The sequence below is a fragment of the Salvia miltiorrhiza genome, chromosome 5 (assembly GCF_028751815.1).
Source record: "Salvia miltiorrhiza cultivar Shanhuang (shh) chromosome 5, IMPLAD_Smil_shh, whole genome shotgun sequence".
In the NCBI taxonomy this organism is placed as follows: Eukaryota; Viridiplantae; Streptophyta; class Magnoliopsida; order Lamiales; family Lamiaceae; genus Salvia; species Salvia miltiorrhiza.
Genome location: NC_080391.1, coordinates 4,091,729 through 4,108,507, shown reverse-complemented (window position 1 = coordinate 4,108,507; position 16,779 = coordinate 4,091,729). Strand labels below are relative to the sequence as shown.

The window sequence follows — 16,779 nt, the reverse complement described above, 5'->3', positions numbered from 1 at the left end:
ATGACATCACAAGCTCGCGGCCCAGCCCAAGCCCTACATGTTTTCGCCTTTTTATTTTTGCTATATTTTGTGTCCTTTTATTTTACTTTCTTTGCACAATAATTTGATCAAACGTTTGATTAATAATTTTTTTTAATAGTGTAATAAATAGTATAAGAGTCACAATCCAATACCTTCATCATAATTAAATCCCAACAGTGATTAATAGATTATAATTGGGGGTTAATAAATCATAATTGAATTTAATTAGAGTGGATTATGCACAATTATGCTCTTACCGACTAAATATTTAATAATAAATTCGTAAATTAATTTAAATTCAGATCTTGACATGTGGTGTTCACAAAATTTTATATGACAAAAGTAAAGAAAACAGCATGTGTGGTTAATGCCTAAGATGAGAGCAATTTTTAAATTTATTTGTTTAATTATTAATTAATCTATTGAAAAAAAAATGACAAAACGTGGCAGGGCTCAGGACTCAGGAGGCACCAAAATGGGCCCTTAATGGATCATATGCTGCTTTGATTTTTATACAACAAGGCCCAACCTTAGGCTATGTCTGAAATCATGAAATTACCGAGGCCCATAAAAAAGTAAATTTATTTAACTATCCATGCAGTTATTTTTCCTACAATTAAACCAAAAAAAATCTAAATAATTAAATCTACTGGACTATTTCCTCCGAGTATCAATTTAATTTTGTCATTTTTTCAGTCATTTTTGGCGGTTTATATAGTTGATAGTTGAACTCACGAAACGTTGAAATGACTGCATATCGAACGCCATTCATTGTGGGGAATAACTAATTAAGCATTTACTTTGATTGTACGATTTTCATTGGAAAATGATGAATAAGAAAAAGAAAATATTTTTCTTTTTTTTCAATAATATGTTTACTAGAGAAGAAAAAATATGATCATGAGAAAATATTGAAAAATATTAGAGAGAAAATGAGTAAAAATGAGCCACTCGAAAAAATATTTCACCATACTCAAAAAACATAAAATTATTTCATAATAAACATGTGAAAATAATTTTAAAATGGTGAAAATATATCTTTTCTTTCATTTTTCATAAAAATAATTGAACTCTTATACTAATTGGTTTTGAGTAAAAATCATTATCACTAGTCATTTTTTGTATTTCCACTAGGAAGAAGACCGAGCATAGACAAGTATTTGACGAGGTGGAGAGGTTTAATTTTTTGGCATATTTTAATGAGAAAAATATCAAATACGTCTCAATATTTAGGTAGTAAACAGTTTTTCTATTTTGACTATACACATTGTGCAGTGTAGTACTACTATATTTTAATATGTCCATTTATATACATAGTTGGAGGTTACATATATATGAAATTAAATAGAGTATTATAAAAAGATGAAACTGGACTATTTTCGATGACCTTGACTAATGAGCAAACACCATCAGTGAAAAAGAGATAATTCTGACAAGAATTCAAAAAAAAAATCCAAAATATTAGATGGAATCAATAAGAACTTGGAGAGGAGAAAATTACGGCACGACCCCGTCAACCCCTCTAGTTGATTAATCAATTTGTTGCAAACCTTTAGCCTTAATATTCTTAATTATATATAATAATTCGCCTAGATTATTGTCCCACAAATTAAAATACTTGATTTATTTTCTCAATCCAAGTGAGTAGTCATGCGTTGAGTCAAATAGAGCACATCAAATGTTTGGTCAAGAATATTGGGAGTCGTGATGGAATCCAAACAACAAGACCTTTCACATTTGAACTAGCTAAAATGCTCAATTCAGCTACATACATATGAAGTACTATAAATTATTTTTGAGAATCAAATTGGGGTGTTTAAATAGTTAATTTTGACCAATTCAAAACATTCCAAGTGGAGTAGATGGCTATAAATGATTAGGATTATTGACTTATGAGGTCTTTCTTGGTGAAAGTAAAGAAAGCCCACGAGTTGCAGTTTCGATTCTATATTTTTATTTTACTTGTATTATTGTATTCATTCAAATTTTTTTTATATTCTTTTTTTTTTCTTCCTTTTTCTAATGCACTATGCAACGTAATATAGTCAAGAGATACAAAAGTTAAGATATGATAAAATAGGGAAGATCACATATGCAAAATAAGTGCTCTTTTAGTAAGTAAGATATATACGTTGGCCACTCTACAAAAAGTAATGTAGTAGTATTTGATTTTTCTACACATTTATTTTGGAAAAAAAGGTACAAAATTTTAACTGTGTTATTTTGTGTTTTCATCTCATTCATATGAAGTAAAAGGCATATTATTCATTTTTTTTCGTGATTAGTTAACATTTGAAAATAAAATCAATTATTTTTAAATATTTTAATAAAAGAGCGTATATACGAATTCAGGAGGATTTAGAACAAAACTCCAAGATAAATCGCTATCGGCTTCCAAGTGGGGCCTTTGAATTGGTCATAAGCTGACTTTATAATCTGTTCAACAAATTAATTAGTCATACATTATTTATTAATTTCAAAGCAGTAAGTCTAACATTATTATGGAAATTGGAAAGGTCCTTTTTTCATAAAATAGCACAGTACTTTACGTTTAATTTCTTTTTATCATTCTAGCTATTCATCTGCTTTATGTTGTATTTTAATAAATGCTATAACAGGAATAGGCTAAAATAAAAATTCATTTTAAAATATAATATATAAATCATTTTCAGTCTTTAGATCATCAAAATTTACAATTGATTAACCACTTTGTTGGATGAATTCAAATTAAAGTACTAGGTTCGAATCCCATAGGTAGCGAAAATTTTAATTTTTGAAATTTAAACATTTACGCATCAAATTTAGATGTATTGTACATAAAATTCAGACATTTACGCTGCAATATATATATATATATATATATATATATATATATATATATATAAAACATAATTTATATCCTTTTAAAATGAATATATATCATGTACATAAATATATACACACCATAAGTTTTTTGTTGTATCAAAATTTTTTATTTAAACAATGAATATACTGTTAAAAAAATACGACATATGATTTCCCTTAAGAGCGTATAAATTACGGATGTGTCAATATCTGAAAGATTCCTCTTTCTAGAAATTAAAAGTGATAGTAATTAATTTTTATTTTTCCATACCTAACAAATAACCTGCCCCCTCTTACGCATTGACGATCTTTTCCATAACAATACCAACAAATATTATATATTATGTCACGTATAATGGACACAACGTAGGTCAATAATTTCATGCCATTTCATTATTAGTTTACACCCAAAAAAATCTTCCCACTCACGCTTCCCAGTATTATTATCGGCTTATTTCCAATGAATTGATCCAATAATGCTTCTAAACCAATAAAAATAAATACTCCAATTATTATAAATCTTTCGATAGCACTATCTTTTGAGATACGTACTTATCTTTTAGTTATCTACACATTCTCTACAATAATTAGAGTATGGATTTTAACATCCTAGCTAAAACATTTTATACTCAAACACACATGAATAGACATGTATATAATTAGGGATGTCAAAAAAGCCCGAAACTGATGAATCGACTCAAATAGACCGATAAAAAAGGAGGGTTAGGGTTGAAAATTTTTAGCCCGAATGGCCCAAACCGAAAATAGCCCTAGCCCGATAGGGTTGGCCCGATTAACCGAACATTTTCTTAATAATTAATTTTTAAACTTTAATACTTTAGTTTTTAATTCGATAATAACATTTTGATGCTTTTAGAATATGTTTTGATTTTTTCCAACGGTTAATAACAAACATCTATGATATAAATGTTAAAGAAAGATAGTCATTTATGTTAAATTTATATACAATCTTTATCGAAAATGAAGTTAAAGTTAAATATTATGTAAACTTACGTTAAAATAACACTAATTTTTGTATCTAAAACAAGGCGAAATGTCTTGATTTTAAAGATACGACATATTTATATTACAAGAATATGATTATCTATGAAAAAAAATTAAACATATAAAAAAATCGTAAACTTGCGGGCCCGAACGGGCTACCCCGAAACCGAGTGGGTTAGGGTTAGGGTCGAAAAATTTTAGCCCGAAAAATAAAAAAAACCGACTAACTCGAACCGAAAATAACCCAAAATCGAATGGACTGGCTCGAAACCGAGTGGGTTGGCCCAATTAACATTCCTATATATAATCAATCTAAAGCATTATTTGATTTGTGACTATTGAGCAATCAATCATGATGTAATAAGGTGTATTTTTCTTTATTTCTAACTTTTTTTTAAAGGGAGGTATTAAATTGTACCTATCAATCATAATATTATATGGTCCCCCTATCTAAGTATAAGAAGAATTGTTGTTTCCATACCGCCAACTATCTTTTTTAGGTATAGAAAAGTGAATGTTAAAGAAAAAGTAGTAGTGCAATAATTTAGTCAATAAATGGCACAGCAAATTTATATACGTGTTACAAGTTAGCTAAATTTGGTAGCTGCCAATTGCTGTACTTCCTGTACAATTTCTCCAAGCAAACTCGTTTTATAGGTAATATTTGAGGCCTAATTGTATTATTTTTATCTAGCAACCGTGCCTTTTAGATACTAGGAATTTCATAATGTGTCCAAATTATAAAGTGCATTGATAAAGTGATCGAGTTTTAATCATAAAGTTGTAGTTGATTTTATTTAGTGTCATGTAAATGACCTGTGACGTCTAGTAAAATGCAATTTTAACTTGTAATTACTACTGTCTTTTGTGAGAGATCTCGGGGTTCAATCCCGCCTGCGTGCGGGTAGTTTTTTCACCTTTGTGCGAGTAGTTTTCTTACTTTTGTGTGAGTAGTAATTCCACATGCGTGCGATTATTTTTCCACCTTTGTGCGATGTAGAGGCTTCGTTTGCGTGCGAGTTGCTTATTTGATTATATAATAGATATCTCTTGTAATTCTAAAAAAAAAAAGTATTGGTTTAGTCACATAATTATACAATTAAAAAATTGAGAAATTTTAGTCACATTTTAATCTCTCTAATTTCACTATTTTCCGGCATAAATAGAGCACGCGCTACAATACAATATCTTTCATTCACCTCATGTCTAATATTCATTTTGAACTTGTCAAAGTAACATTTTTTTAACTTCTGTTATTTGTTTTATTTCATGATTAATCTATAAGTACATATACTACTCTTAAATACTAATTGAAATAAAATATAATTGGCCTTATATAATTGATAAGCTAGCCCATTTGTGATTTCATGACAAATAATAATTCTTATATATGTTTTCTTTGGGTACTATTTTTATTTTTGAGTGTGGAAAGCATTCAAATATTTTGTCACGGCAAAGTCAAGATGAAGACAATAAACTTGAACAAATGATCTGACGCAGCACCTTTTTGTTATTATAGAATAAAGAGGTTGCCTAACCTTAGCCACATTATTTGTCTTTATGGGTTCTATAGTCAAACTTTTATACTTCCACATCCATATATACGAGTAGCTACCCTTACACTCAAAGTTTTAAATTAATGAGATGTAGCATTGTATTATGTGAACTTTTCATTTAATATTTTAAATCAAATTATTTCACTTGGTTGGTTGTATGATCTTGTAACTTCAAAGATAACAGTAATATTTTAAATTAAGCTTTAATTTGAACATATTACATATACGATGAGTAGTGATTGTACTTAATGGGAAAAGATAGTATATAAGTTTGACATTAGTTTGTACAAATATTCTTGTAGGTGTACTAGCTAGCTAGAAAAAGAAAAACAAACGAACATAGAACAAGAATCTTGAAAATATTTGATAACATGCATACCGTTTAAAAAATGTGCTATAATTACAAGGATAAAATGTAATTATGTAAATACTGCTAAAACACAATTAGTACCTTCTGCCTTCAAAGTTAGTCTTAAAAAGACCGTTTTATCCATGCAAAGCCAATTAAGGTATCCACTTTGGATGAAAAGGCCATGTGAATCTTAATTATAAAAAGTTAATTAATTAGTATTTTATTTAGGGTTAAGTAGCACATATATATGATTTTCAATGTACGAATTTTATGTAGAACACGTATGAATTCATCCAACATGGTTACGAATTGTGAAAAATAAATTTTTGCTACCTTTGAGATTCGAACTCAGGACCACGAATTCATCCACAAAGATTACGAATCAACCGTATATCTTGATGATCCAAAAGGTGAAAATTGTTTATATTTATATTTTAAGAAGTGTTTTTATTTTAGCTCTCCCCTATATATATATATATATATATAGGGATTATAGCCAAAAAATACACGAACTTTGATAAAAGTTGCAATTTTCACCTGAACTTTCAAATTAGCCAAAATATACCTGAACTTATATTTTTTGTTGTAAATTTCACCTGAACTTGCAATGATTGAACTCCGTCGAGGTGAAATTTACAACAAAAAATATAAGTTCAGGTATACTTTGGCTAATTTGAAAGTTCAGGTGAAAATTGCAACTTTTATCAAAGTTCGTGTATTTTTTGGCTATAATCCCTATATATATATATATATATATATATATATATATATATCCTTAATGTTTACAACGAAAAATAAATAGGTCTCTAACGTTATATTTTGTGTAATTATATCCCTAACATTTAAATATTGAAACAAATAGGTCTCTAACATTTATGTTTGTGCTATATCCCTAACATTGACAGATTGAGCAAATAGTTTTCTAACATTCGCAAATCAAATCGGGGCAAACAAGTCCTTTCGTTTAATGGTTAACTCCCTGTTAGACAGAAGAACTTATTTGCTTCACATTGTAAATATGATTAGAGTTTTTTTGCTAGTTAAATCATTTTTTTTTTTCTAAATTCTTAATTTATGTATTTTTAATTTCACACACATTATGTTACTAATAGTTTTATACTATTGCGCTACTACCATCGCGATTTTTTTTCTTCTTTTTTTCAAATTGCATTGAGCTAAAACTACTTTCTACAAATACTTGTCTGCAATAATGAAAACACAAAATGATGAAAGAGGATAAATGAATAAAAGCATTAATAAAATTGCAGGCAAATGGAAAAAGACGTTAGCACCCGAGGGTTAGGAGACAGCTAATAGAATGGTGGCGAGCGAAAGAGGATCGCCCACGTGCTTATCATGTGTAGGCTACGGTCAAATGCCGGTGCACCGGTGGGGACACGTGTCGAAATCGACCCGCCCCAGCAGCTTGCCCCGACTATCACAACTTTGACCGCTCTCGTGATTATGCTCCTCGTTGACTTTCTTCCCACTACTTAACTCAACCTTAATCCCTTCCAACTCCCAACTCCACTTAATTAATTTCTCTAATCGCTCACTTTCGTATCATAAATCACACAAATTCACCAACGATGCTATTCCGTTCCGTTGTCAACTCCAGCAACGGAGATAGCAACGGATATTTCGCGTGGAAAAATTCATTACATCTTCCGTCCCATCAATTCAGTTTCATTTCACTTTTCACACATATATATTTTAGAAAGATGCATTTATTTTTTTTTAAAAAAATATTAATTTTATATATGTTTTATACTTTTATTTATTATTTTCACACGCCGTTTTCACATTTAAGTGAAACGTTAAATAAGATTAATTTAGTACAATAGTAATATTTTTATATAATACTGAATATTTCATCCGTCCATCAAAGGACTTCCTACTTTTCATTTTTGGGACGTCCTCAAAAAAAACTTAGTACTATATATTTTTTAACTATACCCCACCACTTTCAATACTAATTAAAACAACCTTTTCAATACACTCAACAACTTTTCTCACTTTCAAGTTTCAATACACTAAACAATTTTTTTTCTTCTTAAAACTCATATCACTCCTTCTTAGGAAGTTATTTTGTGGACGGAGAGAGTATTAATTAAAAAAATGGACTATATTTTTGAGGACGTCCCGAAACTGAATAAGAGATTGATTTCATGGGGCGGAGGGAGTATTAAATTTCGAAGTATCAATTTGTTATTATTTCTTAGCTTAAATTCTCAATTTGTCCATCTCCCAGCCGAGAAAAGAAAAAAAAAAAAGTTGAACATGCAAATTTATATTCTATAGTAAAATGTGGATTAGTTATCGTATTCACAAAAAGCAGGAAGCATGACCACAATTCGGTACTTGATAAGGGGCTTTGAATGAAGCTGGCGTGATGCGTAATTTTTAATATAAGAGTCCTTTTCAACAAAATTATTATTCTGAAAATATATATACACACCATACTTTTCCGAGTCTCGTCATGTGATCAGATATCATATTTATAAAAGTGGCTAAATTTAATCAATTAATCCATAATATATTTGGATCACGCGCTCTACACATACATTTTGCTTTGGATTTTCGACACCAGGTAGCTAGCAAGCGGCAAATTTGGCATCGCCAGTTAAAGATTAATTTGAGCCAAATAAAAAACTACCTTATTTTTTTCTTTGAATGCATTCTTAGCCTTAGCCACTCATGAAAGGGAAAAACAAGGAAATATTATTTATAGTCAATTTGAGAATATTGATATCTTTCTAAATCTATTTTTATATTTCGCTTTACACCAATTCATCTCGATCGTTCTTGTTGGTATACCGTTAGAATGAAGTTGTGTAAGTACTTTAATTATCCAAAATTTAGATCGCATATATACCCAAAATCTACCGCCAAAAAACCATAAGAATGTTATTACAAATTAAATTAAGAAATCTACTATTTAAAAGTTTAAAACATTGTGGATAAAAAAAAAGTCACAGTGGCTCTGTTTTTTCTCCAACTTGTACTTTTAATACATTTTTATATTACACACTATACGTGTAATACATATTGGTAACATAAAAAATAATATTAAAACATGTATAATATATACAAATTAACTAGCTAGAAGATGTCGATCTTATATGAACTTAGGTTATTCGTCTAGAAATGTGGGGCTGACCTTTTCTTGTATCTCCACTAAATTAATTAATAAACGACGATTAACTCACGTAATTAAATCAAAATCATTATTATTTTCTCGTCAAAGCTTTTAAATAAATGACATAAAAGCAAATCCAAGCCCTTGTCAAACCTAAAGCTCATATTCTTCTCCTTTCTCCACCAGTCTACTCACTCCCATCCTTCAATCTCTCTCTCTCTCTCTCTCTCCCTCTCTCTCTCTCTCTCCCCTCTCTCTCTCTCTCATCATGTCGGAGGATTTCACAGCTGATTTCTACTACCGCCACCCATTTCAAGATGATCAGCGGCGGACAACCACCACGGCGGCCTTCACATACTCCGGCAGCCATTCCTCCGCCTACGCCAACGATATCTCAAGCACTTTCTCGGCCGACCATTCCTCCGTCGTCGACAACAATCTGCAAATGTTCGATCCTACTTACGCCAGCTTTGCTGAGTTCCTGCATGGATCCAACGATAACACCTCGTTCTCCGCCGCCTTCGGCCTTTCGCCGTCGTCCTCCGTCGCCGTAGAGGATCAGCACACACCGGCGGTGGAGGCCGCGAGAGGAGGCGGCGAGACCACGCCCGCCACGCCGAACTCCTCGATCTCGTCTTCCTCCGCCGAGGCGGCCGCGGCCGACGAAGATTTGAGTAAGGGTAAGAAAGAAGCCAAGGAAACCCTTGAAGATGCAGACGGTGATAGCTCCAAGAAAGAGTTAGTACTTTTAGATTTAAACCTATTTTCCACCAAAAAAAAATAAAAATTCACAGTTTGTTCATAACTAAAATCTACTTACAATTTATTTTGAAATTTGTATTATTCAGCTCGAAGACGAAGAAGAAAGCAGAGAAAAAGCAAAGGCAGCCACGATATGCTTTCATGACCAAGAGTGAAGTCGATCATTTAGAAGATGGATACAGATGGAGAAAATATGGACAAAAAGCAGTCAAGAACAGCCCATATCCAAGGTTTGATTTCTCGTTAAATTCTTTCTTTAATCGCAATTATTAATTTGGATGATAAAAATTTTGATTTGAGCCGATCTTGTATGAACACGATTTTTTAGAAGTTTAGGTAACAAACAAATTTCATGCAAAGTCAAACTTTATGTATCTTGTTAAATTGTAGTACATATATTATGTCGTCTTGTTCCTCGATTGCGGTTTCATCTGCAAAATAATTTGACCCCTAAATTTTGCGTTGAATATATTATATAGTTTGAACGCAACCCTAGTATGAACACTCTTGTACGTCTCTTCATCCAAAAATTTCACTATTTTTTTTTTTTGTTTCACTCGCAAATGGTTGTTTGAATTTGATTAATCCAATTTCGCAAATCCCTTTTTGTTAGGGCAGTAGTCAAGAATCATGTTCCCACGTGAACCTGCTGATATTTTGAAACATTCTAATCACTATAATATATTTGTTCCATTTTCATGAAATTACGATTTTTGGCTTCCAACCGAAGCAAAAGCTAACCTAGCAACTTGTAATTAACCAGCAATATGTTTTCACTCTCTTAATCTCTAAGTTTCCAACATGATACAGTAGCCATTGACTCATAAATCGGTCTGATTTTATTCCTTATTAATTATTTGAAATTGAAATAAAATAAATTAAAATAAAATCCATTTGCAGAAGCTACTACAGATGCACGACACAGAAATGCCCGGTGAAGAAGCGCGTGGAGAGATCGTATGAAGACCCTTCGATTGTCATCACGACATACGAAGGGCAGCACAACCACCATGTGCCGGCGACCCTCCGCGGAAACGCGGCGGCGATGTTTAACCCCTCAATGCTGGCTCCGCCGCTAAATATCCCATCGGAAGGCCAGGGATTCCCTCAAGAGCTCTTGCTTCAGATGCCGCACCTCTATGGCGGCGGCGGCGGCGGCGGCGCGAGCAATATGTTTCATCAGCAGAGTTTTAGTAACCCGCAGTTCCACCAGTTTGTTGACTACGGACTGCTGCAGGATATAATTCCTTCAGTTTTCCCTAAAGAGGAGCCATGAGAGAGAGAGAGAGATCTTGAAACTCCAAATTCGACTAACTACTGCTAGAGAGAGGGGGTTTCTTTATTTATTTATATGATGATGTATATTTATTTTGCTGACTGTAATATACATATCGATCGCCTGTTGCATACAGACATGGCCTAGCTAGTGTAGTATTATCTCTCTTCTCTTCATCTTCTCTATCATCTCTCCATCTCTCCCACGGTGCTTTGTATCTGTAGCTAGCTATATGCATATAATGTAATAGTACATTTTGATGTGCATGAATTTACTTTTTCGAATCTATATATGGTGTTTTTTTTTTCATTGTCTATTGAATATATGTATTATATATCTTGCATATGATGGGATGAATTTGAACTTAATTGGAAGGTAGTTTTTTTTTTTTTCGTTTATAAAAAAGATCAATAATAGTTCTCAAATTTTCCTCTTACAAGTCGTAATTGAAACATCTTGACAACTGAATTGCACTTCGTTATTAGTTTAGAAGGTAGGTTGAAGTTATGCAAATGTGCATGCATATATGATAAATCTAATTGATGATATACTCCCTCCGTCCCACGAATCTTGATATGTATTCCTTTTTGAGTTGTCCCATGAATCTCGACACGTTTAACAATTATTATCTTCTCTTTCATACTTTATCACTTTATTACATTATCTCTTCTACTTTATCACCTTCCCTCTCCTACTTTATCACTTTTTTTACTTTATTACCTACACACTTAAAACACTAATCTACAACTCCTTAATTTCCGTGCCGAAACCAAAAGTGTCAAAATTCACGGGACAGAGGAAGTATATGATAAAATAATGTTTTGGTTAATTCTAGTGACGCTACAACAATATCTTGTTGGACACCGGTGAATTTTTTCGTCGGTGATACAATATCTGGTGAATGGGGTCGATAAACAGTGCACTATATTTTTGTCGTCGGTGATCATTGACGAAAGCGCCGATGGACCGATCGTCGGTAAAGTTGTGCCAACGACGGCGACTGCTTCTTTTTCAAACGGAATCACCTGCAGAAAGACCAGTGATAAGTGCCGACGGATGGACGGAAAAGGGGCAGGTTGATTCAGCGGCAGCGGCAGACGACTACTTGTGTGAAAAGAAAAAGAGAGTGAGTGAGAGAGTGAGAGAGATACAAAGTGAGAGAAAAGAGAGCAAAAGAGATGGAGACCCAAAAAATTTCCGTCGCTGATCCTTCGGTGATTCCATCGGTAACTCATACGCAAAAATTCGCGCCATACAAAAAGGGTTCGCCAGTGCTTCGCCGGCATTCCATGAGTAATCACCAACGAAAAAGATGTCACCGGTAATTTCCTCAGTGTCCGATAGCTTTTTTTTTGTAATGACGATTTTATAATCGAAAAGTTGTAGTTATTAAAAAAAAAAAATAGACAGGAAAGTTGTAGTTAGAGCAGCGTAATTATATGTGATGTATACACGTACGCGGATTATGGATCTAAAATAAAAGTTGTGTATAGTTTTAATTTAGCAAGTTTTTTTTTGATCAGTAAAAGAACTTTATTGAAAGAGGAAGAAATCAAGGTACCAGAGGTACCAAGATAATTACATAAAGGAGAGTTTGTGTTCGCTTGAAATCTTTAGCAAATTAAGGTAGTATACATAGATGTATAATTAATTAGTACCTTATTATTATTTTTAATGAAGTAACAATTAGGCGATTTTGTGCATCTTGTGACATATATGCATGATTCACACGCAAAGTTGAAGGTTTGGCAGGATTAGTCACATGGATTAATTAGAGATGTGAAGACATTTCACATGCTAATTAAGGGAAGTCTGGCTTTGGCCAACTTCAAAGGTTCTAGAAATGGAAGTAGCTAGATTTTTATGACATACTACGTGTTTTCACGACTTCCGTTGATCTTGTTTTTCTTCTAGGAGGCAATATATAATTCTTCACGACTTTGAGTCGTATTTTCCCTTTCTAATGTTTAACAAAATATTGAAATATGTGTAATATGTTGTCATATATATATATATATATATATATATTTTGAAGGAACGAGAGGATCGATTTTATTGAACACAAGTACATGGTAAACTAAGTATGTTGTCATATATATATTGAATTTGAATTTGGTAAAAGCGAATATGTTGATTGTGAGATTGGTTTGGTTGTATTTGATACTGGGTTAACTAATGACCCAATTGGGTTTATTTTCCAAATTTGGAAGTTAAGAGTAGATATATATGCATAATATTAATATGTATGGTAGTACGAATTACAAATAAAGAAAATAATATACCAATGTACATTTTGAGGAGAAAAGTATGGCATTTTGTCTCCTTCACTTATTTAACTTCATCGAAGGTAGAATGCGATCAAATAGCTAGTCCGTAGATTATTTCGAGAACTCAACCATTTAGATATGTTCTCTTTAATTAATAAATTTATTATAAGAAAATAATAGATAACAAAAATTTCTCTTTTTAAATATTTTTTTCCCTCATTTTCTACAAAAGTGAATTTCCCCATTTTTTATTCCGTCTTTTCACTCTAAGAAGGGATAATATCATGGGCGGAGCCACACTATGAGGTGGTGGGGCAATTGCCCCCCCCCCCCCCCAAAAAAAAAAAATTAGTATACTTATTATATTAATATAAGTGTATAATTATTAAAAAAAAAAAAAGTTTGCCCCACCAAAATTTTGAGAAAAAGGGGCAAAATATGGAGATTGGAAAAAAGTTGACTTTGATAAACTACATTCTTTTTCTTTTATCTAAAGTGGAGATAGGAAAGAAGATAAAGAAGTTAAATTTGTGCCAATTAGGAAGTCTTGCAATGGACCTTCAAAAAAAAAGGAAGTCTTGCAATGGAGATGGTGAAGACAAAAAGAGATATTGTATATTTATTGATGTATAATCTTATTAAATTTGTACTTATTTTACCTGTGACAACTGCAACTGTGGAAAGAATTTTTTCTGTCATGAATATTGTCAAAAGTCAACTTCGAAATCGAATGGGTGATTGTTTGATGAATGATTGTTTAGTTGCTTATATTGAGAATTTTTTTTTTGAAACAGTTGATATTACGTCGCTTTCAGAATATGAGTGATTATAGGGAATTATTGTAAAAATATTTTATTAAATATTTTTTATAGAAATTATTTTAAATTTTCTTTATCATATTTTGCCCCCCTTGTCTTTAGGGGCCTGGCTCCGCCCCTGGATAATATTATCCTTCCATTTTTTGTGTGATAATCTCTCATTGAAGTGAAAATGAGAAATAAAAAATAAAAAATAGTAAAATTCTAGTATTTTGTAGAAAATGCGGAAAAACAAAGATGAGATTTAAAGACATAATTTTGTGTTATCCCTCTTTTTTTATGATAAATTTATCGACAAAAAAATGCGCCCTTAAATGACTACTTACGTTACCCCATCACGTCTCCAATTTTTTCTCTTATGATTGCTCTCCTAATACATACTATCTCCTAGTGTATTTATGTATTATTTTTTAAATACATTAAATACGAAAAAGTGGTTTTTATTATTGTATAAAATAAACTAACAAAAAAAAAAAAACGTTTCCTCTTATAGATTTATAATTTGCTTTCCATTTATTGAATTTTTACCAAAGAATAAACACCTGCCAACATGTCTCATCCCTTAACATTTGCCGTACACTTGAAATTTGAAACATTTCCTCGACATAGGACATCTTATATTTAAACCCTTAAATTAGTAATTTCCCTAAAAAACTGGAGATAAGCTAATTGGTCAGTCTCGTTGCTCAACCGGTCTGACCCATAATTCGAAGTCAACCATCTATTTCGTATGTCATAAATTTTAGTCACGTTAAACTGTATTCCTCAGCCAAGTCAACCCTATATATATGTCTTTTAATTCATCTGTAAATTAAATATATAATTTATGTCCCATTAATTTCATTTGAGAACTTGTAATAATTAATGTGCGGCATTTCGTCACGGCTAACGCAGTGCAGGTTAGTTGATCGTTATAAAGTGTCAATGATATCTATATATCTATAAGGTAACGTCAATGATTACGTATAAAGGAATCTCCTATTTATTTAAAAATAATAAACAAAGGAATTCTCTCAAAAAAAACAAAGTTTTTGGAGATACGCTGGAGATATAGTCTTATTAATTGAATTGAAAAATTAATGTGGATTATCAAAATAAAGTTATTTTATTATTTAAGAGACCAAAAATGAGACGGCACGTAGTCACGGCACTAGTGCATGGCCACTACCACTGTAATGCGTGTGACAAGGTAACCTTCTTTCTAAAATGTGATCAGATTTATTATAAATTCATCCACTTTCGCTAAATAAATTTATAATTCAGTGTTGAAAATTTCGTAGGCAACGAGAATTTCATTTTTGTTAATTTATTATTTTTCATAATGAATTTATAATATTTTATAGTAAATTCTCAGTGAATTTATTTTATACCATTAATCAAATTTGTATAACAACCACTCCATATTTGTATTTATGAAATAAAATAATTATATAAAGTAATTTTGTTTGTGGGTTTGGTAAAATATCATCTTTAATTCCGTACCCAGATTCAAGCTTGTCTTGCCAAATACTCCCTAACGTAAACACACTTGAAAAATATCCATTTTGTAATATCATAATTTTTGTAGAGATAAATTATTGGGCGCGTTATCTTTGAGTGAAAAATATATATTTTCACATTTTTTTCACATGTTCTATATAATGAATTTTTTTTTAGGTAGCATGGAGAGAAATTCGGACAACTTGTTTTTCTTCCTTTTCATTCAAAATCATTATAAGAGTATCATGGGGGTAGAAATGTGATAATATTTTTCATATTTTTCTTTATAAATATAAGATAAAAAAGGTGATATGATAATATTTTTCCACAAAAAAAAAAAATAGACCCCTGTAATAAATCACCAAGCACGTTAAGCGTGATGATCACAAATTGCCGATTATTGCTGTTTTCTGTTAGTTTTACCAATCAATCTCCACCAAACTAACTAACTTCTAATATAAATTAATTTACGCTTTATTATGGTAGCAAAAGACGAATCTAGCTTATAGAACTTGGAGATTATTATATATAATTTTAACACACATATGCTTGATGTATTAATAAGTCTAACAAAAGAATCTACTATAACGAAAAATAAGAATTATTAATTAGGGTATATTATCGTTGGTTATAAATTACTCCATCCGTCCACTAATTGTTGGCCTACTTCCCTTTTTTGGTCCGTCCGCCAATTTATGTCCTACCCATTTATAGTACTCCCTCCGTCCCACTAAAGTTGGCTACATTTCCATTTTGGGCGTCCCACCCACTAAAGTTGGCCACTTTCCTAAAATGGAAATATTTATCACATTCTATCTCCTACTTTATCACATTATTACCTTCTCTCTCTCACTTTATCACCTTCTATTTATTACTTTATTACTTTTATACTTTATTAACTACACATTTAAAATACTAATCTACAACTCCTTAATTCCCGTGCCGAAACGAATGTAGCCAACTTTAGTGGGACGGAGGGAGTAAGTCTTTATAATTTTTTAATTGGTGGGTCCCAATAAACAATACACTTTTTCTCCACTCAACTAATAAATAATACACTTTGTGGAGTTCGAGGGTTTTTTAGGACAGTAACTTAGATTGATTTGGAAATTAGGACAATAACTTTCGAACTTGTAAAAATATGACACTAATTTTTTTTAGAGTAAAATAGGACATTAATTAATAAGTGTTGCATCCGCAGGACATTTTTTAGCTAATTATCGGCTGAGAAATGTCCTATTTTTACAACGGTTATTAATT

General features: G+C 31.5%; 2 protein-coding genes across 3 annotated transcripts in view; one reads left to right on the top strand and one right to left on the bottom strand.

Moving 5' to 3' along the window:
- Positions 1-16,779, bottom strand: part of LOC130985259 (uncharacterized) — a 920,555-nt gene that overhangs the window by 712,152 nt on the left and 191,624 nt on the right. The window lies entirely within an intron of this gene.
- Positions 8,930-11,243, top strand: LOC130985303 (WRKY transcription factor 28-like). Its single transcript, XM_057908212.1, has 3 exons — positions 8,930-9,655; positions 9,766-9,909; positions 10,580-11,243. Exons 1-3 carry the CDS (start codon positions 9,186-9,188, stop codon positions 10,953-10,955), a joined length of 990 nt encoding a protein of 329 aa, XP_057764195.1. The 5' UTR covers positions 8,930-9,185; the 3' UTR covers positions 10,956-11,243.

Excerpts from the sequence above, each read along its gene's own strand:
- LOC130985303 (XM_057908212.1), top strand. The coding sequence starts at position 9,186 with ATGTCGGAGGATTTCACAGCTGATTTCTACTACCGCCACCCATTTCAA. Across the intron at positions 9,656-9,765 it reads GGTGATAGCTCCAAGAAAGA|CTCGAAGACGAAGAAGAAAG; the intron begins GTTAGTACTTTT and ends TGTATTATTCAG. Across the intron at positions 9,910-10,579 it reads AAGAACAGCCCATATCCAAG|AAGCTACTACAGATGCACGA; the intron begins GTTTGATTTCTC and ends ATCCATTTGCAG.